Source organism: Ceratotherium simum, chromosome 8 (genome assembly GCF_057802395.1).
Source record: "Ceratotherium simum simum isolate JZ-2026a chromosome 8, ASM5780239v1, whole genome shotgun sequence".
Taxonomy (NCBI): Eukaryota; Metazoa; Chordata; class Mammalia; order Perissodactyla; family Rhinocerotidae; genus Ceratotherium; species Ceratotherium simum.
This window is the reverse complement of record NC_141907.1, coordinates 7,398,562-7,420,315: the sequence shown is the minus strand read 5'-3', so window position 1 is coordinate 7,420,315 and position 21,754 is coordinate 7,398,562. Positions and strand designations below refer to the sequence as shown.

The 21,754-nt window shown below is 44.6% G+C and overlaps 1 protein-coding gene across 3 annotated transcripts in view; it reads left to right on the top strand.

The window, feature by feature from the left end:
- SLC2A9 (solute carrier family 2 member 9) overlaps positions 1 to 15,510 on the top strand; it is a 255,749-nt gene extending 240,239 nt beyond the window's left edge. For all 3 annotated transcript variants that reach the window (XM_087434919.1, XM_087434920.1, XM_004432273.3), the window contains one exon: positions 12,495 to 15,510. In XM_087434919.1, the coding sequence (XP_087291045.1) occupies positions 12,495 to 12,749 (255 nt within the window). In that variant the 3' untranslated portion in view covers positions 12,750 to 15,510. The remainder of the gene's footprint in view (positions 1 to 12,494) is intronic.
- The last annotated feature ends 6,244 nt before the right edge of the window (positions 15,511 to 21,754 follow it).

Genomic DNA, 21,754 nt, shown 5'->3' with positions numbered 1-21,754 from the left:
AGGATACCAGTGACTGGATTTAAGGCCCACCACAATCCAGTATGACCTCATCTTAACTTGATTACACCTGCAAAGTCTACTTCCAAACAATGCTGCATTCACAGGTATCAGGGTTTAGGACTGCAGCATATTTTGGGGGATACAATTCAACCTACATCACCTTCCCTATCTAAGGTGACCAAGTCGTCCCAGTTTGCCCAGGGTTGTCCCTGTAAGTCCCACATCCCAGAAAACCCCTGGGTCCTGGGAAACCCAGGACAGTCGGTCACCCTACCCCCATCTCAACCCCCTCCCTGGATCACTTCCCAAAAAGAAGCTCCTTGCACTCACACGCCAGTCTCAGGCTCTGCATCCAGGGCTCCCAGCCTGGGTGGTACCTGACACCCTGGCACCGTCTCCAGTACAGAGGAGCTTGGTAAATGGGGGCTGCTGTGGTTGGTCGGTGTTCTGATGTCCTGATGTGTCAGGCACTATATTACATACAAATGAGACGCAGTCTGAGGATCTGCGCAGACTTTGGGGTCAGACAGCCTGACCTCGAGTCCTGGCAATGCCCCTCAGCAGTTAGAGGCGAAGGGCAGGCTGGGCAAACTTTGTCCAACTCTGGTTGCTCTTCAAGCAGTAATTTTCATGTCTATAAAGCAAGAGAATTACCCCAATTTTGCAGCAGGGCTCTCAAAAGAATTAGAGATGAAATCAAGACTTGAGCACAGTATCTGCCCGTGGACACTCAGGAACAGTTGCTGTCATGATCATTATTAGTACCATACAGGTGGCTTCCTGCCATGTGATACTAGGGTCACTTGAGAAGAAGAGAGGAGACCAAAAGAGCAATTCATGGAAAGTGCCAGAAGCTTGCCCACCCCTTACTAGCTGAGCCATCTAGGAGAAGTTTCCTCTCAAAACTTGCCTTCTCCCCGTCTCCCTTCTCTCCCACCCACCGTGCCCCCTTCCTGCAAAATGTCCTAGATATGAGGTGGTGTGGGGTGGGCCACCTTGAACCCTGGAGAGATTAATATCACCCTCTGTCTCTGGTGGGTGATATTAGTCACAGACTGCCTTTTCCTCTGGGCCTTTGCTGTTGTCAGCACCAGTGTGTCCGTTGGGTGGTTCATTGTAAAGGCCTGCAGATGATTCAACCTCTGCCATTAGTGCCAGTATTTCCTGGTTCAGAGAAAATTACATACAGTGTGTGCCTGCTCGATTCCACTGGAGTTATAAAATTCCATTTGAGTTCAATAGAATCTGGAAGCGAGAAAATGATTCTTTTCAACTTGAAAAATATTGGGTCATATCCCAAATGCCTATGCAAAGCGAGGGGGAGAGCTGATGCAGATCTAGGAGAGTGGGATCTAAAGCAAACCAACTGCCCTCGCCTGGATGGTCCAAGTGATACTCCTTGGGTATGAAGGGAGGAAGGAACATCTTTCGCTTACTCAGTCTCTGCAGGCTGGGCAGTGAGCAGCGGGGGCAGAGTTCTGCCCTAACATTTCAGAAAGAACAGACATGCCCCTCATGGGACAGGCATAGTCTGTGCTTCATGGGAGGAGGTGCAGTGGGGGCCTAACTGGGCTGACCAGTGCAGGGACCTTTCAAGCTGAGGTTGAGGAAGTAAGTGCGTGGGGTGGGGGAGGGAGGCGATGCCTGGCAGAGGGAAGGAAGATGCTGGCAGAAGGCCTGAGCAGGCACAGAGCAGGCATCTGAGAGGATTGCAGGTAATTCTGAGGGAGGGCAGGGAGGCTGAGGTCAAAGGCCCCAAGGCGTTGAGAGTATGAGAGGGATTTGGGGTTTATCCAAAGGACTCTGGGAAGCCACTGCATGATTTTAAGACGTGATCCATTTTGCACTTTTAAAAGAACTCTTTGGCTGCCTGGTGGGAACCAGATTTGGGGTAGAGGCAGGAAAAATGGATGTTAAGATGTCAGAAACCAAAACAGTGGTTAATTATCTGTGTTTTGAGGGGGGGCATTGACTAGAAAATGGCGTAAGGAACTTTCTGGAGTGATGGAAATGTGCTACATCTTGATAGAGGCGTTGGTTACACAGGGGTGTACTTTTCTCCAAACTCATTGAAGGGTACACTTAAGATCTGTGCAACTTACTACATGTACGTTTCATCTTGATTAAAAAAATTGAATATTTAAAAAAGAAAAAAGATTTCAAGGTAAAGTTATCAGGACTTAGCAGCAAAGACAGGCCGAGAGGAGGAATTAGTCTAAGGTGATTTCAGGTGTCCGTCCTGGGCGAGTGGGAGGATGCAGTGCCATTTCTGAGCACAGGTGGAGGAAGACCAGGCTTGCCAGGGAGAGGGCGAGGCTGTGGGTGAGCGATGTGGGCAGGGTTGTTAAATGTGGCTTCCAGCAGGGCATGTTGAGTTGAAATGTCACCAGGCACCCACAGGCCTGTGTCTACCGCAAAGATTCCTGGGCAGCCCCAACAAGATCTTAAGTGTACATATGACAGTGACTTGGGAGGCACAACGCACACCAGAGATGCAAGTCATCACTAAGATCTCTGTTCCCTTCCAGCTTCCAGCAGAAACATCCTAATGTTTCAAGTCTACTTTGCTCATAAAGTAGAACAGCCTGGCCTTGTAAAGCTCTTTGCAGAATCAGAGTTCCATGTGTAAGGCACCTGCCTTCCATCAATTCTTAAATGGCCATCCATCCTCTGACTCAGCCAAGAGTTTGGTGTGAATCACCAACGAGCCAATGTTCCAGCTCTGTGGGTGGGGGTGGAAAGTAAGCAGAATTATATTTTTGTTACATCATGAAAATCTAACTTGGACAACCTTTTGCACCTTCATGCATCTCCATAAAAGTCCTCTCATTTCATTCATTTATCCACTCGTTCAACATACTTTATTAAGAAAATGCTTACAGTGATCCAGGCACTGTCTAGGGGTGGGGTACAATGGAATGCAGGTGACATGGATCCTGCCATCATGGAACTTACAACCCAGGCTAGGTTTTATAACCTGGGGCCTGTGGACACCAGATAGCCCGTGGATGAGCTTCAACAAGACCATGAAATGCCCCCACACCAGAAATAGTGTTGAAAATGTCAAGTATATGAGCTATTTTCTTTTTATAGAGAAGGGGATTCATAACTTTTCATCAGGTTCTCAAAGAGACATGTTGAGCATCACTGATCTCACCTGCATGATCCCTTCCTCCATCAACTGGAGTCCCTGAACAGCTGCAGCTCTGCAACTCTCATCCTCAAGGCTCGGCTAGCACGTATCTATTGAAATGTAGGTGAGCACACCAGCCTGCCTGCCCCACCCACCCCCAAATCCTAGATATACTCAAAATAGAGAAAAATGTACAACCTGTTAGAAAACAAGAAGGGGTCTGATGGTTGTACCCATAATTATGAGTACATCTCTTAGAGAGTGGATGGGGTGAACTGATGGAGGGAATCTGGCCCAAAATGCATCTAGGACAGGACTGCTGAGAAAGTAGAAGTGGTCCCAGGACACGGACAGCAGGGGACTGGTTAGGGCACTTCATCAGCAATGGCCAGAGAAATAATAGAAGGAAAATTCCCAGACCTGCAGAAAGACGAGTCTTCAGCATGAACAGGCCCACCTCATGTTAAGCAAATTGGGTGCAAAGGATACCTTTCTAAACACAATGATGTGCAATTGAGAATACTAGAGTGAAAATGAAAACCCTAAAAGTTCCATAGGGACAAATCAGATAACCTGAAAAGAAATGATGTCACACTTCTCCTGGGCAAGACTCTACCTGGAGGGTAAGGAGCACTGTCTTCAAAGTCTTGAGAGGAAAATATCCTGAAATTAGAAATCTGTACCTTCACGAACGAGAAAGGGGAAAAGGCATTTTCAGACATGGGAGACTCAGAAAACTAACCCATCATCAGCCAGCCGTGGCCGAGGAAGCTGGTCCTGCAGGTGTGTGTAACAACTTACTGCATGTGCCGCGACTCCAAAGCCTGGCCGCAAGGAGCCAGTTTGCAAAGTAGTTAAGATCACAGACTTCGGATTTGCAGCCTAACACTTACCAGATGGGAGGCCCTGGGCAAGCTGCTTAACCCCTCCGAGCACAGAGAACTTCGCTCACTGCCTGGCCCAGAATCCTCAACAAATATAGCTCAGGACTAATATCAGTATTAGTAACATTAGGAGTGCTCCCTGCCCCAGGCCAAAGGCTTGCTCATGTCCTATTTACATGTCTGTTGTTAAGACTCATCATTTAAAATATCTTTTTCTCTTGTCCATTCCCAATAGCAATTAAAATATTTGAATTTGCACAAGTTTCAATTGCATAGCCTTTATTTCAGAGCATAGGCCTAGGTTTTGTAATTATTCATAGTCATAATATGATAGGCTGTCAGAGCTAGAGGTCTTTTGGTCTGCTCAGACTGCCGTAACAAAATATCATAGACCGGGCAGCTTAAACAACATAAATGTATTTTCTCACAGTTCTAGGGGCTGGAAGTACAAGATCAAGATGCCAGCAGGGTTGGTTTCTGGTGTGAGCTCTCTTCCTGGCTTGCAGATGGTCACCTTTTTGCTGTGGCCTCACATGGCCTTTCCCCAAGGTATGCATTTGGAGAGAAAGAGGCTCCCTTTTTTTTCCTCTGCTTATAAGGCCACTACTCCTATAGGATTAGGACCCCATCCTTATGACCTCATTTAACCTTAATTACCTTCTAAAAGCCCTATCTCTAAATATAGTCACACTGGAGATTAGGGCTTCAACATATGAATTTTGGGGAGACACAATTCAGTTCACAACAAGAGGGAAACTGAAAGACGTATTGATTCATTTGTTCCATAACTATCCACTGAGCACCTACTATTATCCATGCACTGGGCCACAGTGATGAGCAAAACTAGACGTGACCCTGCTGCCCTCAGAGAGAGTACAGTCCAGCAGGGGACAGTCATTGATCGAGCAATCACACACCTAACTATGTGATTACTCTGCAAGATGGAAGGGAAGAGGATGGAGCTAGGAGAGATTATGATAGAGGGACCTGGCCTGGGCACAGGGCAGACTGCCTGGAGAACAAGAGCAGAGATCAGAAGGATGAACTGGAGTTGGGGAGGTTGAAAGTCAGGCAAAGAGGGGACAGCACATGCAGAGGCCCTGAGTCAACAGGAAGCATGGTGGGAGGTGGGAGTGACGAAGAGCCAGTGTGGAGGAAGCACAGAGAGCAAGAGTGGTGGAGAGGAGGGACCTCACCAATTTTCAGAGCAAACTAAGGAAGTTGGTCTTCATCCCAAGAGCAATGGGAGGAGACTGCAGGGTTTTAAGCAGAGGGCTGGCATGACAAAGGTATGTTTTTGAAGGACTCCTCGGGCTACATGGTGGAGAACAGAGTGGGGAGAGGCCTCATGGATGGGGGACACCAGTCAAGAAGGTGAGAGGCAGTGGTCCCTTGGGTGAGGCAGGGGTTGCCAAATTCCAGCCCACTCCCTGGTTTATTTTTTGTAAATAAAGTTTTATTGGAACGCAGCCACGCACATTCATTTATGTATCATTGTCTATGGTTGCCTTCCCACTGCAAGGGCAGAGTCCAGTGGTGCTGACAGAGACCATGTGGCCCTTTACAGAAAAAGTGTGCCGAGCCCTGGGCTAGATTTCCAGAGTGGGGATGCCAAGGGGAGGCTGGATTGAGGAGCTATTTAAGGAAGGAAATACCCCAGGACTTAGTGGATGGATCCCACTTGACTGCTAAGGGGACGGGAGGAGTCCCGGATGACGTTCGGGTTCCTAGCTGGCTTAGTCCAGCCTCCAGCACCCTCATTTACACCGTGCAGAGCCCCACAGAGAGGGGGAAGAGCCAACACTTACATAACACTGGGTGCCGGGCACTGTTCTAAACACACTGCGATGAACTCATTTAAGAAAACAGTCTGTGCCAGACACTGTGGTGAGTTCTTGGGACCCAGAGAGGAGTGACATGTGCCCCCGATCTCAAGGAGATCACAGTTGGGATGCAGCCAACTGGCAAACAGTGGGACGTATGCTCAGTAGGGGTTTGTGTGTGTAAAGGCCTCATGGAGAGACATGTTGGACCTAGTGTGGAGGAGGAAGAGGAGTTTTCTAAGTCGAGTATGGAAGAGTGTACATCTCCAATGTGACGATATTTGGAGAAAGTGCTTTTAGGAGGTAATTAAGGTTAAATGAGGTCATAAGGATGGGGTCCTAATCCAATAGGACTAGTGGCCTTATAAGGAGAGGAAGAGCGAGATCCCCTCTCCCTCCAAAAGTATGGAAGAGTATACCCTTCTTCTTTCCATGAGCATCTGAGTTCTTTCCTGTTGGCTTGCTCTGTAAACAGTGTTAACATGAACATCCCGGTACAATGTGCAAGAGTTTCCGTGCTGATGGGAATGAGGGCTGTCTGCCGTGGAACTCGGAAGAGTGTGGTCAGCTCTTCCAGGGCATGTAGCCACTATGGCGGGAATTATTCACTCTAACGCAGAATGCTTTTTGCTTTCGATAATCTGATTGAATGGCTACTTCTAAATTTAACAGAGAATTACACAGGGTTATAATTTTGTTACCTCCAGAGCGAGTGTGTGGCTTTTTGTGACTAGATTCTAGGCAGTGCCCGTGCCCCCTCCTCCCACCCACTCAACATCGCTGATCTGGAAAGGGAACCAAGGGCTCATTTGTCAGCACTCACAGCGTCCTTCCCGGCAATGTGCATCTACTGTCTTTATTTGAGGAAGCTGGTGGCTTTAAATAGCTTCTCCATTTTCACCTAATTCTGATAAACTGGAGTAGAGGAAAGCTGAGATTTCCCTTTAATATCAAGGACCTTTTCCTAAAAGTAGCACTTTGCCAAAATTGCTTTATATTTTTAGCATAATTTGGCAGTATAGTGTATTCTCAAAAGAAATTTTTTTCTCTGTATCAGAGAATATGAACATTTTCATGACCATTTCTAACAACACAGAAGATGTATTTAGAGAAGTGATGTAACTCCAGCTAATAGCTTTCATGTAAGTTGGAAAAGAGGAGTTTACCTGGATGAGGGGGCCCAGCACCTATACCTGATGAGGTGCTACTTCCGTTCCCTCTGGGGCGCCCAGGGATCCTCAGGACCTCAGGGTCAGCGACCTGCCTCCACCCTCCAGACTGGTCCACAACTAACCCATTTGTGGGGTGAGCCCTGTGGCCTGGCGGATTTTTTAAAATTAAAGCTACATTCGACTCCAGCCTTCTAGGTTTCTTCTTAGTAAAATTCCATTTGATACTTGTTCACCAGGAGTGAATTACTACTTGGGTTTAGGTTCTTTCATATATACTATAATACATATTATATGTACAAACTATTATTATAATTATGAAATACATCATATGTAAAAGAGTGAAACGAATCATATATACAAAGAGAATAATTTCAGTATTATAATTATAGAATACATTATATATAAAAATAGTAGGAAAAAAATCAGTGTACTTGCTCAGCCAACCTAAGCCTTTGGAATGCCCTGGGTGCCTCTCCCTGACCCGAGGGTAAGCACTAGCAAGGATTTTGTGCTATTTATTCTCTTGGTTTTCTTTACAGTTTGACACTCATATTAATGCTTCCCTTAACAATCTAGTATTTTGTTTTGCCTGGTTTTTATATTTATATAAAGAGAATGATCCTGAAGGTATTTTTCTGTGCCTTGTTCGTTTATTCAACATATGTTGTTGAGAGCCATCTGTGTTGATGTGCGTAGCTATAGGTCATTGGTTTTCTACATACAGTAATATATAGCTCTGTAGTAGTCCTTTGTCTGCATGTATCCCAATTTATTTATTCCTTCTCCTTTCCATGAGCATCGGAGTCGTTTCCCATTTGCTCACTCTATGAACAGTGTTACTGTGAGCATCCCGGTACAGTGTGCGCGAGTTTCTGTGCTGATGGGAATGTGGGCTGTCCACTATGCAGTGCGGAAGCCACCAGCCGTGTGTGACTATTGAGCGCCTGGAATGTGGCTAGTGCAGCTGAGGAACTGAACTTTTAATTAGTTGAAATTCAAACAGCACCGCTCTGGAACATACACATTCAGAGCGTCATTGCTGGCTCATAGGACTCTCACAGCTTCCCCTGGACTCCGTAATGCCAAGGTGTTTTCCAAAGTCGTTGTGGCTACCGACAACAAAGCCTCCCCCACGGGTATGAGAATTCATGTTGCTCATCAACACTTCGTGCTGTCATTGTCATATTTTTACATTTTTCCCAACCTGATAGGTGTGTCATTATGATTTTAACTTGCATTATCCTGAATTACTAAGAACAATGAACACCTTTTCGTGAACTTATTTGCCACTTGTATTTGCTCTTCTGTGAAACGCTTCTTCATACCTTCTGGCCTTTTTTCTATCAGGTCATCTTTTTCTTATGGACCCTGAGTTGTTTTTATTAATTTGAGTACTCGTTCTTAGTTATGCATCACAACACCCCCGCCCCGTCTGTGGCTCTTGTACTCTCTTGATGGTGCCTGTTGATGTACAGACACTCTTAATTTTAAAGTAGCCAGATTTATCGATTTTTTTCATTTATGGACTGAGTTTTGTGAATGTGGAACTGTTTTACAGAAAACCTTGAATGTGATTATGTCCATTTTACTGATGGGGACAATAAGGCCCAGACGTGCTGTGGGCGCTTCCCAGGGTCATGGGAGGGGCTGGTGGCGGTGGAGTCGGATCTAGAATCGAGGTCTGTTGATTCTTTGGCAGTGTCCTTGCCACTGCAGACAGGCTGGCTCACAACTCCTTGCTCAGGGGCACCGGACAGACCCTCCCACATCAGCAATAACTTAGGAGTGGTTGAATAACTTTTCAGGAGCAGTGGGGCACAAAGTGAATTTCTTGGCTGTTTTGAAGTAAAAGAGGAGAAAGGAAAAAAGTGACACGTACATCCTCTATGCCAGGCGCTTTGCCGGACCAACTGCATTGAGTGAATTTGCACGAGGGAGGCAGACAGAAGAGAGACAATGGCCTCCGGCTCAGGGCGACCTGGGTTCAAATCCAGGTGCAGCCCCTTACCAGCTGGATGACTTCAGGCAAATCCCTTGCCCTTTCTGATCTCCATTTCCTCACCCAGAAGAGAAGGTGAAGAAGACCTACTTCCCAGCTGTTGCTGGGGAACACCATAGGATCCCAGTAGCCTTTCATTTCCCCCCCCGCCCCCCCCCACACAGCAGTGAGGGAGTCATGATAAATAATGGAGAGAGCCTGAGCACCCAGCCAGGCTGACTTCAGTGGGAATCTTGACTCCTTTATCCCCACGTGGTCTTGGACCTGTTTCAGAACCTCTCTAATCCTCAATTTCATCTTTTGTAAAGTGGAAATAAAAATGGTGATATCACAGTGTGGGCTATGGAATCAGATGAGATAATGTCTATAATATTGCTGGCACTCAGGAGGTGCTTAATAAGTGCATTTCTTTTCCCAGATTAAATGCAATCACATACTTGCAGTAATGCCAGGTTGTCACATGATTGTTGGCATGAAGTTATTTAGGGCAGATGCCAATAAATGTCCTTTGGCTGCCAGGAACAGCCAAATTCCAGCTCCCAGCCATTCGGCTTCTTCCATCCATGCGATCCTCTCGGCCCTTCTCCAGCACTGGCCTGGACTTTCTATTTGAACATCTGCGCTTGGCATGGTCTGAGGGTTTTTTCCCGTTGACTCTTCAGCCAGGTGTCTCCTTGTCTTCTCTCCCGTCCTTACTTTCTGAGCTGTGAGTACGGTGTACATACATGGCTCTGGGGTTAGACTGCCAGGTTGGAGTCAGCTTTGCCTTTCAAGCCAAAAACACTGGACCGACAACTTCACCCCTCTCAGCCTCCTCATCTGTAAGATTGGAGCTACACCATAGGGCTGCTGCCAGTAGTAAATCAGTCAACAGTGCTGGCAGTGATCAGTAATCAGTGCTACTGTCAGCTTAGGCTGGCCCATCCCGTCTCCCAGCCCAAGCCCCATTCCAGCTCTGCCACATCCTAGCAGTGTGACCCTGGGAAAGCAGATGACCTCCTTCTACCTTGATCTCCTCATCTGTAAAGAGGGGCCAAGTGTGCTTGTTTCCCTGATGCAGCGATGAGCATGCATGTGAAAGATCTGGGCAGAAAAGATGCTCACTTCATTGAGTTCCTTCTTTCCTCCCACTTCATAAGCCGGCCTCGCAACACCGTCCTACCAACGCCCCTTATTCAGGAGCAGGTGTCTGCAGAGCCAGTTCTAGGATGATGGAATTCTAGAATTCTGGAATTCTACCTGTGTGCACAGGTAGGGGCTGGTCAGAACCTGTCTGCAGCAGGCTCCATCCCTCCATAAGGGTGGTCATCGCTGGGGAAGGAGACCTAGCGGGACTTGTCATCTGGAGGCCGAATGGGAGGAGCCTGTGCCCAGGAGGTGGACCCTCTCACCTGGCCTTCCCATACCTTCGTCCCCGGAGACTTCTGAGGGGGGAAAGTGTCCTTTACCAGGATGACTGCAATAGCCACAGGGTTCTTAACACAGTTCTGTGAAATTGTGAGAAAAATCCTGGTGCCACTCATCAAGTCTTGGGAAAGGAAGCCAAGCAGATGGCAGCTCTGCAGGTGACAGAGAAGTCCCAGACAGCATCACGTGCAGCCTGTGGTAGGGAGGGAGCCTCTCTCAGCCTTGGTTCATTCATGCATTCAAGAAACATTTGTTGAGTGCCTACTATGCGTCAAGCACTCTTTCAGTTCTGGGAACACAAGAAAAATAACAGCTTCTGCCCTCGAGTAGTTTACTTCTGTCCTTTGCTTAACAGTGTCACTCTGACCTCTCTCTTAAGAGTAATCTTAAGGGGAGAAGTAGGGAAATCAGTTGAGAAGCTATTGCAACAATCCAAGCAAGAGATGATGGTGGCTTGCACCAAAATGGTAGTAGTAGAGGTGGTGACGCACTGGGATCCAGAACATATTTCAAGGTAGAGCCAATATGATTTCTGATTGATCAGATGCGAATGTGAGAGACAAAGAGGGGCCAGGTCTGCCTCTAAGTGTGTGGTTGGCCTAAGCAGATAGAAGGATGGAGGTGCCATCAACCAAGACGGGGAAGACCAGAGCAGGAGCAGTTTTCAAGGCTCCCATTGGGATTTGATAAGTCTGATGCCTATTCAGCATGCAATGGAGATACTGAATGCCAAGTTGGATGTGTCTCATTTAATCTTCCAAACAATATGCAGTTTATATCACCATGTTAGAAATGAGGAAATTTCAATCAGTGGATTGACGTTCTGTCTCAGAATAACACCTCTGTAGTGTTGGTACAACATGTAAATAATGGAGCCAGGGTTTGAGCCCTACCTGACTGACTGTAGAGCCCACACTCTCCCTTCTCTGTACTGCTCCTGGAATCTTTGTGGACAAATGGAAAGTACACACCCTCAGAGTTAAGATGTCCCAGTTGTGGGACATTTACTACATCCAGAACTGTTCTATGTGCTTTAAAGGTCATATCCCATTTAATCCTTACAACAACCCTCTAAGTACCATTCATATCCCCATTTCACAGCTATGGAAAATGAAGCGCAAAGAGCCTCAGATTCAGTAAATGGTGGATCTGGGATGTGATCCAGAAATCAAGCTCTTAAATACTGTGTTATACTCCAAAAATAAATGTCAAATCAAAGAATAGCATGGAATTGACTGAAATCAAGATATTGCTTCTTGTGAAGTATCATTCGAAAGCAATGTCACCTTATCTTTGAATCAGTAGACACTTGTTGCATGAAAAAGTCACAGTCCTGACAGCTGGAACCCATAAAATCTTTTATTTAACAAACATTTATTGAGCAACTACATGAGCCAGGCTCTGTGTAAGGCACAGCAGCTACTGACTGAGTCACTGAGAAGCTCAAGGTCTAGTGCAGTTGGCAGGGCCATTCTAGTCCAGGCATTAGGTGTTATAATCAGGATACATAAAATAGAGTGATTGCACTCACATTTCTCTTTCCTCTAGTCTCTCTTATTTGTACAAGGCTATATCAGAGTATCAGTTAGTGAGTATCTTTTGCTTATTGGGAAAAATGGTTATTATTTGGGCCTAGTCTGTGTTCCATATTTTTCTTTTGAACTGAGGAATTTCATTTCCCTTCTGACATCATACTTTTCTCACGATTATATTGTGGGAGAGAAGGAGAACGCAGTTAACAGTAAATATGAACTGAAGATAATGTTCAGCAAGTATTACATTTTGCTTTCATGATGATTAATTTGTATATGCCTGGTTTTCAAAAGGACATAAAGACTGCCATTTCCTCATGTTTACCAGGCCTTGATGTTGATTTATTCATGTCTCATATGAGAACATCTTATGTAGACATTTATAAGGCACATTTGCCTATAGATCCAGCATCGCTCACGTGGTGTTTTATCCAGGAATATTGATATATGAATGGGGAGCTGTAAAAAAAAAAACTATCCAGAAATGGTTTTGCAGCCAGTTTTGTGATTGTCTGTTTGACATTTTTTATCTCTCTTTCCACAGAAAAGTCTGGGCACCTACTGTTTCCTGGTCTTTGCTGCGATCTGCCTCACAGGTGCTGTCTATTTCTATTTTATCCTGCCTGAGACCAAAAACAGAACCCATGCAGAAATCAGCCAGGCATTTGCCAAAAGGAACAAGGCATACCCACCAGAGGAGAAGATTGACTCAGCTGTAGCTGATGATAAGATGATTGGAAAGCCTGAACCAGACTCCTCCTCCACCCTGGACAATTATGTCAAAAATGAGATTGTCTAAATGGATGATCTCACCATTTCAGGAAACCCAAGATTTCCCTATGAGTTTAACATAATTAAGTATTTAAAAATAAACCTTTGCTAATCTAATATCACAACCATTTGGGCTTTCTTCATAGCTAAATTCCCCACACTCTTCAGGAGGCTGGGAAGAATTACACTATGTTTCAGCAGACCCAACATTCTTCTATATAGATCGCCTGCCTTCTTCATGACTTGGCCTATGGTTTCAAAATAAAATTGGAGAAATAGCATTTGAATGCTTTCTCCAGGGAGAATAATAGGGTTTGACAGAGGACTCGATGGACTGGAAATCACAGACTGAGGTTTTAGTCCCGGTTCTATCATAAGTAGCCTTGAGCTGCCCTCAACCTGGATCCTGAAGCCTCAATGGACCCTTGGCTTTGGCCTTGGATAAAGGTTTCAGAATTCAGTGGAAAGACTCTTCATACCTCCTAATAAATGCCTGTTTCCAATCTTTGGCTCTGCCTCGTGGACCTCAGGCTCAGGAGAGCCTGATACCAACCCACCACCCTCCAGGTTCTGCCTTTCCCAGGCTATGTCCCATGCAGCTCAAGACCTCCAGCCCTGAAACATCTTCACGTCAGAGTATCAGATGTGTCACAGAGGGCATAAAGAGGATCAATATGTGGAAGATCTGGAGAGGCAAATGTAAGAAATCACTTTCCAGGAGCTGGGGCAGGGACTGCAATTGAACTCTGTTCAATTGAAAAACCATACTAAGAATGAGAATATTAAGCTCTGAACCTAACCTAGACTTGGAGGGAAAAAAACATTGTGATCGATTAGTGATGTCTGCCATGGGCGCAGGAGTGAGAGTGTCACATGTGTGCCTCATGTTTGCCAATCCTGGAAGAGATTATGTGAAAGATAGTGTATTAGGGGTCTCCAGAGGAACAAAATATATATAGTTTATTATGAGGAATTGGCTCACACGATTATAGAGGCTAAGAAGTCCCATGATCTGCCATTTGCAAGCTGGAAACCCAGGAAAGCTGAAGGCCTGACAACCAGGAGAACTAGTGGTGTGAGTTCCTGTCCAGGTCCAAAAGCCTGAGAACCAAGAGCCTGATGGTGTAAATTCCAATCCCAAAGCAGAAGAAGACCAGTGTCCCAGCTCAATCAGGCAGGCTAAGAGACAAATCCTCCCTCCTCTGCCTTTCTGTTTTCTATTCAGGCCCTCCACGGATTGGACGAACCCACCCACATTGGGGAAGGCCATCTGCTTTACACAACCTACAAATTCAAATGCTATTCTTGTCCAGAAGAACTCTCACAGACACACCCCAAAATAATGTTTAACCAAATATATAGACACCCCATGGCCCAGTCAAGTTGGCATATAAAATTAAGCATCACAAGTTCACCCCTTGTCGATGTGGCACCTATACACATCTCCTTAAACATACTTAATCTCCAAATGAAGACAATAATAAGGTCATAATTCCACCTAACATGATACAACTATCCTGCCCACAACTGAAAACACACTAACCTCTTCCCCAGAAAAGGAGATAAGGTCCTTGAGTGATGTTTCTCTTCTCCTTGATATCCCATAACTTAAATACTATGACATAAAATTTAAAAACTTAAGTTTTATGATATAAAGTCAATACATCTTTTTGTTACATGATAAGGGAATAAAAAAGGAAAGAAAAAAATATTGTCATATAGACAGAGAGACAAATAGATACACAAATATATTAATAACAAAATAAGGAGGAAATACTCAAGACAATTACAGTCCTCCTTCTGTAACTGGTCATGTGGTCATAGCTGGTATTTATAACTACCTTCCTCCACTACCCACTCTGTGTTCCCTTTGCCTTCAGCAAGCACCTCAGCTGGTTGTGGTTCTTTACCTGGTCAGGTGACCCAAACCTTCATTCCTGAGGGCTCTGGGCCATTAGTAGTCCTGCCTGAATTGAGTTGTTGTAGTTTTCCATTGACTTTAATCACACACCCTAAGGGATCTCCTACATTCCAGACATACTCCCCCTTCCCTCCGTTGTGAAGTAGCAGTCCAATTTCCCCTTGGTAGTCAGGATCAATCACCCTAGCCAGCACAGTAACTCTCTTTTACTGTTTGCACCCCTTTGACCCAGTCAAGTTGACACACAAAATTAACCGTCACAGATATTGGGTTCTCCACTCAAAGTGCTCGAGCAAAAGTTGAGTGATTGCTTGTCTTGACTATTGTTAAGGAAATCTGTGTCAATTTTGGAAGAAGTTGTTAGGAGTAGATATGTTTAAGGACTCTTCCAGCCCTTACATGCTAGGGTTGTTGGGGTCAGAACAACTTGCAGCCTGCCATTATAATGCATGCCTCCTAGGTTGGGTGATTCCCTATACTTGCCTCCAGAATGAAGCAAACTCGAAGTGCCCATATGTAAATGAAAGTGCATGTGAATTAGCACTTGTGTGTTTGAATTTAGTATATCGCAGTAGGAGTGGGGCCAGAGAGGAAAGGCTCTGGACTGAGTAACACCACTGGAATCCCCTCCGTCTTTTCTAATCATTCTTGATGAAGACAGCCTTAGCCAAAGCCTGAGTTCTGATTTTCCTGTCCTACTGAATATTTTTTCATCACTGGGCTTCTCCTTTGGTTGATTGCCAATTCAATGCACCATACTATCTGGCTTTGGTTTGGCTGAAAAATTTGGACAGTGTTTGTCAATACGGAGAGAAAGTGATACGTGGGTACAAAAAGTGCCTGAGACCAAAAAAGCCAAATAAAGTGTAAAAAGAAATCTTAGCTTCTGAGTGTTTTCTTTCATTTGTAGACTTGAGTATTTAGTCACTAAATATTTATTAGGTACCTACCATGGACCAGGCATGAGGTATGCACTGAGGATACATCAGTGAGCAAGAAAATACACAGCCCTTCCTGCATTAGCTCATGCCCACCAGGGAAGATTGAACATCAAAGAAGCATTAACACTAAAATGTCACCAGCACTTGGCGGGGCTGGAAGGACACAATGATATAGGAACATGTAACAGGACCACCTAATCTGGGGTTTGGGTGAGAGGGGAGAATCAGGAAAGCCTTCCCAAATAAATGACAGAAGTGGAATGGGAAACAGCATAACTATTAGGCAATAGGCCAGGAGTTATTCTTACATGTTACTACATTTGAAAAGTTAGTAGAACAACATTAAGTAAATTTTTGAAAAATAAAATGACACCTATAATCTCATATGCTTCAATATGAGCATATCTAACACTATCATTTTAATTTTTATACATCTGTGTCCATTTCTGGCCTACTTTTATCCTGTTATAATCATAGAATACATAAAACACAGTTTACAACTATCTTGTCTCTTCTGTTTTTTCCACTTTATACTAAATCAAATGCATCATCTCAATTCCAGAGCCTTTTGTTCACACTCTAACATCCACTGCAGTGAATTCTTCATGGACAGAGTTGTTTTTCAGATACTGAAAGACGGTGGGGAGTGGTGAGTCAGAGAGACAAACATCTCCATGAGCCTTGCTACACAGGCTTTGCTGAAAGGTACTAACCATTTATAGCATCCTGTATCCATTCATGACCCTAAAGGACTCTCTACTCAAATTAATAGGCCTCCTGTCCCAGTTCCTGCCCGGGTATTAGGGACGAGGTCTTAGTCTTACTATTTTACCCATTCTTTCATCCCCAAGCCATAGAGGTTGACGTTTCCTCTTTTCATTCACTGAAAGAAAAGTAACTCTTCCAGCTTCTGGTTCTGGCTAAGATGAAATAAGCACAATCCACCCTAATTCTCCCACTGATTAGAACTGAAAACACTGGACAGAATACACGATACAAATACATGAGGACTCTGAAATGTAAATGATACCAGGCATATTGAGGAGGGAGATCAAAACTCAAAGAACAACCAACATGGCAGTGAGTTTTCTGTATTTTTTCCTCCTGTGTCTCCTGACTTATGCTCCAGGACTGACCAATTCCCCGAACTGCACAATGAGCATTGATAGAAAAAGCTCCCAGAGAAACTCCCTGATCTGGCCAGAGGGACAGAAGGGATGACCCTACCGGGAAAAGAATGCATGGGATGGGGGAGGGTCACCTTTAAAAGAGTAAAAAGCACCCCCTCCTTTTTTTTGCACTGACACAAGCCTCAGTCATGAAGCTGAACTCCTAGGGTGGTGGCAGCAGTGGTGGCCACATAGACATCTAAAAATCTAACAAAAATTCTCTCTGACGAGAGGAACTGGCACAGTGGGCCCTGGTGGACTGAAGAGTGTGAGGGAATGCCTGCTATTCTTTTCTCTCTTTTTGTCTATTGATATTCTGCCCTAGATGCAAACCCAGTTGTGAAAGTGTAACACAATGGGGAGGTGAAAGCCTTAGATTTCTAGCCAAAATACCAGAAGTGACCATTGGAAACTGGAGATTGTAGAGGAAATCACAGTGAGGAGACAGCTAAGGAAAGTGACACCCTAAATCTGTATGTGGAGTCCTGGGCTCACCCCTGAGCGCCACGTACATGAAACTGACTGGAAGCAATATAGCAAGAACGTTGAGAACTGAACTAAGTTAGACCACGACTCAGGTCCAGACTGGTCCCTGGGTGGTGCACACACAAGGTGGACCCAGTTAGCACTGCAAAGACTTTGAAAACAACTGAAATTGGAAACACAATTCACAGAATGTGGGTCATGACTTGCAGTCTGAACATAACCAGATTGATTGCCTGCTTTAAAAAAAATGCCTAGAAAGTTTTAATAGGACACAGAGCCTCATAGTATAATATTCACAATGTCCAAGCTACAATTCAAAGTTACTTGCCATGTGAAGAACTAGGAAAACCTCAACAACTCTCAAGGGAAATAACAACTAACAGATGCCAACCCCAAAATGACCCAGATATAATAGCTACTTTAAAGTAACTATTATAGTCATGCTCCATGAAGTAAAGGAAAACACTCTTGAAATGAGTGGAAAGATAGAAGTTCTCAGCAAAGAAATCAAAACTGTTTCTAAAAATTAAAACTTTAGAACCTAAAAATGCAATAACTGAAATTTAAAATTTCAGTTACATTATCGGTAGCAGAAGGGAGATGACAGAGGAAAGGATCAGTGAACTTACAGATAGATCAATAGAAATTACCCAATCTGAACAACAGAGAGAAAAGAGTGAAGAATGAACAATACCAAATATTGGCAAGTATGTGGAGCAATAAAAACTCCCATACATTGCTGGTGGGAATGAAAAATACGAACAGCCACTCTGGAGTGCTGATGAAAATATCATATCACATCTGTGTTACCAACTGAAACCGTATTGGAGAAAACATCTTAGGCACGTTTCCTAATATGGAACCCCTGAGCTGAGTGTATGCAGCAAGACCCACAGGGTTTTCACCAACCCCGACCCCTACACACTCATACATTCTCTCTCATGCATACTCGAGGGACCAGGGCATTTACGCATGGAGGGACAGAGAGTGTGTAGGTTGTGTGGCAAGTCAATCCCTGAGACACAGAGAAAAGAGCGATACTGATAAGGACTCCCCCCCTTGACCAAGCTTCAGTCAGGCTCCTCTGAGCACTTTTCTTGACTAGGCCTTGTCCTCGGCCTGCTGACCTCTGTTTTAGCAGGAATCCTGCTAAGCTAGTTTAGTGAGAATACGCCAACCTCTGACATCTAATCAAGTTCTTCTGCCCCCTTCCCTCCCACCTCCCACCCCATGATATACAGTCAAGCCCCTCCTTTCCCCACACTTGATACCTAACCAAGTCCCTCTTAGTAATTTCCATCCACTGACTCCCTCACCCTGCCCATTGGCTCTAAATCCCCAGCTGCCCCTATTGTATTCGAGTTCAGCTCAATCTCTCCCCCCATTCAATAGTATTAACCCCTATTGCAATAGTCTTGAATAGCATTTTTCTTGCCTGTTTAACTCTGTCTGGTGTAATTTTTCTTTGACAATACTCACAGCTTTAAACCCATATACTTAACCCAATCAGAAAAGTTGAACCAGTGAATGTCAGATTCTCCATCTCCCCAATCCAAGAAAACCAGTCCTTCTCCCTTGGGGGAGAAGTGAGTGAAAAGCGTGAAAGAAGAGAAAGTTCCTGTTTGAGACACTCAAGAAGAAAAAGATAATGGCTGGCTCCATCCACAGTGTCAGATGGAGATGAAAGTCTTGCAAAGGATACCTTCTTGGTACAGGTAGAGTTATCCATGATCCTGCTTCCATCTCTGGAGTGCAGACAGGAAAGGGAACTCAAGGTGCTGGGCTCTGAGAATGAGTTGGCAAGTGAACCTATAATTCTCAACCCCAGGTGGTCCTACAATGTGGAAACTTTGTAAGTAATGCAGCACTGGAAGGCTGTCACTCAAAATAGTCCCTAGCCAGGTGTTCATTGGTCAATCCACAAAGGTGCTGCAATTGTCCAGCCAATCACCGACAAGCAAGGAAGGAGAGGCAAAGTCAGACATTGGCCAGGCTTGGCTTCCTACAGCAGAGATTGACTGCTGCTCTCACAGCAGTGGCTAGAGTCACCCATGGGCCCTAGAGAGAGTAGGCAGCTGGGATTATCAAGAAGCGCAGGATTTAGTGGAACAAAAAGCTCCCTGCTTTTTATTGTTTAATGAGACTGAGATAGAGGTGTTTGCACTGAGAGTTAAGGATGTTTTCCTTGTAATGAGGGGTCACTCATTTAAAAAGAAGACACAGGGTGGGCAGTTCATCCTAAACATTTACAGTCACAAGGATACTTGTACTGAAGTGATTATGTAAGTCAGTGAATATGTTTGTGTCTCTGTTTTATGTGTATGAGACATTCCTCTGATGTTATTGCGTATGCTCACCTGCTCTGGGTATTATCAGCTGGTGCTTACCTAGAAAAATGAAGAAGTTCTCCAGGAGGGAAGAGGCCATGTCTGTTTGACTCTACACTGTGTCCAACTAATATATTACCTGGCACATAGTAGGTGCACAATAAATATTGGTTAAAGGAATAAATGTGTAGTGTAGTAGGCAGAAAAATGGCTCCCAAAGATGTCCAGGGCCTAATCCCCAGAACCTGTGAATATGTTACCTTACATGGCAAAAGAGACTTTGCTGATGTAATGAAGTTAAGGATTTTGAGATGGGGAAATTAATGTAGATCATCCAGGCAAGTCTAGTGTAATCACAATGGTCCTTATAAGACGGAGGCAGGAGAGTCAGAGTCAGAGGAGGAGATGTGATGACAGAAGCAGAGGGGAGAGAAGGAGGGAGAGAGAGAGAGAGATTGATTTGAAGATGTTCCACTGCTGGCCTTGAAGATGGAGGAAGGAGTCATGAACCAAGGAGTGCAGGCTGCCTCTAGAAGCTGGAAAAGGAAAGGAAACTGATTTTCCCCTCAGACCCCAAAAGGAATGCAACCCTGCCAACATATCTATTTTATGATTTCTGACCACCAGGACTATAAGATCATAAACTTGCATTGTTTAAGGCACTAAGTTTGTGATCATTTGTTACAGCAGCCATAGGAAACTAATACAGATAGCCTAGAGAAGTTGTCTCCACAGTGAGAAATGAGTCAGCCGTGCATAAGATGATTCACTGGGATCTGAGAAGAAAATATTAGAAAATCTTCTCATAGTCACCTTTTATTTTAAAGTAAATATTACTGGATTCATTTTTCATGATTCAAACACTGTCCCAACCCAGAGTAGCCATTACTTCGATTACACATCTTGGCTGCTTCTCCTCACAGACATTTTGAAGAACTTCTCTTCCTCTTCTCCTCAGAATCCCAACAGGGCTGACTTTTAATTTCAAACATGTAACACCTTTTAGTCTCTTTCTGGTACATAATAGGCACCAGAAAAAATGACTTTATTGGAAGGAAGAGCAAATGAAAGGCTGTAGAGGTAGCGACAGAAACACTAGCCACCCACCTTAGACCATGAAGCTGAAGGCCACACCCTAAGGGTGCAGAACAGTGAGCAGTAAGGATTCTGGGTCTGGACTTCATGGAGCAGAGCTTCCATAACAGCCCTAAACTGCCTAGCAGTGACCTTTGCTTGTGAGAGTCAAAAATTCTATCTTATTTAAGCTACTCTTATTTTTGGTCTCTCTTACTCATGACTAAACCTAAACTCAATTCATGCAGGTTGTGACAGGAAAGAGCCCCAGGCAAATGAAAATATATGAAGCAAATCAAATTCTTTAGACACTTAGCAGGTTGTTTCTCTAGAGCACAGGTGCCTGCAGGTTCAGGGAGCAGGGATTCACATTCAAGGATTGTCTAGTTACAACAGCTATGCTGGAGCTGTCTGTGGTGCTGACCTGGGTTTTCTGCCTAACTATACTAATTTCTCTTCTTTTCAAGTTTGCGAAATACTTTCACATTATTGTCTTTGATGCTGGAGATAACCTGTAAAGTAAATATTATTGGATTCATCTCATTTGATGCAAACCCTGTTCTTCCAGCTCCAAGTCCAGCCACGTTTAGTGCTCCTATCACTGCACTACAGGACCTCAGAAATTTGGCTCCAGCCCCTTGTCTCCAAAACAGTGACTCTGATATGTATCCTTACCTGTGTGTACCATACCTATATATTAATCCCTTCCACTGTGAAAACCTGACACCTACTGACCTGTAGTGGACTGTAGCATTAATGGCCCTGGTGAATCACACTCCCTGGTGAGTATGCCCTTGTGTAATCTCCTACCACATTGAGTCTGGACTTGGCCATGAAAATTTCTTTGGCCACTGAGACATCAGAAAATATGACACAAGCAGAAGCTTGATAAGCACTTGTGCTCTAGGGCTTTCCCTCTTAGAATGCTAATGTCATCACGTAAGGAAGCACAATCTAGCCTCTTTGAGGATGAAAGACACATACAGGAAGAGGCCTATCTATCTCCACTGTCCCAGCTGAGCCCAGATCCAGTGACCATGCCAGCCCCACTCCCAACCTGCCCCCACAGCTGAATGTAGCTGTATGAGTGAGTCTAGGAGAAAGTAGCAGAAGAA